Below are 2,020 nucleotides of genomic sequence, written 5' to 3' on the forward strand. Positions count from 1 at the left end.
GATATATGTTTTAGCACAATTTTGTTCATGTTTTTTAATACCTTTTAAAAATCTTTTAATAAAGAGGTAAGAGAACAAAGGACTTATTTTAAATGTGCATGCCTTACATCAGAGCTACTACAATAAAATACAAAATATATTTATATGCCATCTGTAATTAAAAGTTCTGGTTGTCATTACATTTTTTAATTGTCGTTTGTCAAGTATTCCCACCAAATTTGTAAGTTGTTTCCTTGAACAGAAAAGGTAGCTAGAAAAATAAAGTGTTTCATTTACCCAATTCATCTAATTAACTTCTACGTTCCACCACAAGTTTGAAGTGACAGTTTAAGCACATTTATAGTCCTTTATTTATCAGACGTATATTCATGAGCATAATGTAACTCTCAAATCAGAAACACTTTATTTCAGCTTTTTTAATTTTCCAAAAAATATGAGTCACAKTCTGCTTCATAACCAGCTACAATTCAGCATTTTTGCAAACATCTTTAGTTTAATTTCAACTTTTTAAAAACACAGATCCAATACAGATGGGGAAATTTTTTTTTTTGACAAAGGTCACGTTCACTGACAGGAAAGAGTCAGCAACTTTTTTTATTAAAAGGCACTTGGACACTGGACAGGAAACAGAAGAAGGCACCTCCTTTGTTCGCTCCAGCTGAGCCTACATCCTGACAGGTACCCTCTTGTTGACGACATGCTCCATGTCGGTGCGTTCGGACGTGTCCAGTTTGATGTCGTACTTGGCCAGAATCTTCATGATGGGCCTGATTTTCAGCCACCACTGTGTCTTTGGGATCCGGTGCCTGCAATAAAAACAGAACAGAGGGGCAGGGATTGGTCATATTTACAACTGCTGCTATAGTTTGCATGTAGTTGGTGAGCAGCTTACTCAAAGTCTGTGTCTGCCTTCAAGTCAACCAGAGGCAGGAAGGTGAGCGACCTCGTCTTCAGGCCCAGAACGCAGGCAGAGTCCGGCGTGTTTGCAAAGATACGACCTGAGAGACGAGCAAACACTTAACCTGTTGTGTAATTCTTATTTATTTTAACAGAACACGAGTCTGCAAAGTAGATCATGAGAGTACCAAGTAGTATACAGTGGATCAAAACTGGGTAGAAGTACATTAAAATTAGAGTAATGATGTGTCTACTGTTTGTCTTAAATTCTTATCAGCAAGAACATTACAACCACCAGCTGGTAATTATGTGAAAACTCACACTAGTGTTGCCAAAACCACAGACTCATTAAAACATGACACCTGTAGGTGAACTGTGGTATCTGGCCCCAAGATGGCAGCACATCCTTTTTTATCCTGGAACCGATAGAGATTATTTTTCCACCACGTCACAGATTCTTGACTTTATGAAAATTATTGTTGAAGCTTAAACATGGGTCTTTTTGGCATGTTCTGCAAACCAGTTGTTGAGTAATTTCTATAATTAAAGTTACCGTATTTATTCGTTATAATACCATCTCATGTATAATATAATATGACCCCCCCTTTTTTGAGTTTAAAAAGCCTAAAAAATTTAATCCTCAAACTACCTCCAATTTCATTCAGACTTCAAGATTTTTCAGCCTTTGCAGTCTTTATACATATCAGTCAAATGATCATTAGACTGTTCATTTTATTTTAATAACATATGTACTAAAAGGTATTTTGACAACAAATTTTATCAGCAAACTATGATTTTGAGCTTTGTAGCAGCATCATATGAACTCTGGCATTTTACACATGGTCCACCAGGATGCGCCAACACAAAAGTCAGAGACTTCACATGAGATTTGGGCCATCTTCTGGGGGAAAAGCAGATTACTTCCTACTCGCGAGCGCCCCCTCTGGTGGGAAACTTTTTTCAGGGAAACAAACTTTTTCAGAACACCGGTAGATGACCGCCATTATGGTGCGTTCACACCAAACGCGATTTCAGCGTCAGGAGCAGCAGGTTTACATGCAAAGTCTATGGTGGACGCGCTTCAAGCAACGTCGGGAAGTGCTGCGGCGCCTCAAGCGCGATT

At 38.4% G+C, this 2,020-nt stretch overlaps 1 protein-coding gene across 1 annotated transcript in view; it reads right to left on the reverse strand.

Annotated features, from left to right (window-relative positions):
- Positions 1–332: 332 nt before the first annotated feature.
- Positions 333–2,020, reverse strand: part of LOC106525350 (ATP-dependent 6-phosphofructokinase, muscle type) — a gene marked incomplete in the record, with an annotated part of 13,430 nt that continues 11,742 nt past the window's right edge. The window contains 2 exon segments of the mRNA XM_014019555.1: positions 333–806; positions 893–998. Coding sequence (XP_013875009.1) covers positions 665–806; positions 893–998 — 248 coding nt within the window.

Source organism: Austrofundulus limnaeus, unplaced genomic scaffold (assembly GCF_001266775.1).
Source record: "Austrofundulus limnaeus strain Quisiro unplaced genomic scaffold, Austrofundulus_limnaeus-1.0 Scaffold3, whole genome shotgun sequence".
In the NCBI taxonomy this organism is placed as follows: domain Eukaryota; kingdom Metazoa; phylum Chordata; class Actinopteri; order Cyprinodontiformes; family Rivulidae; genus Austrofundulus; species Austrofundulus limnaeus.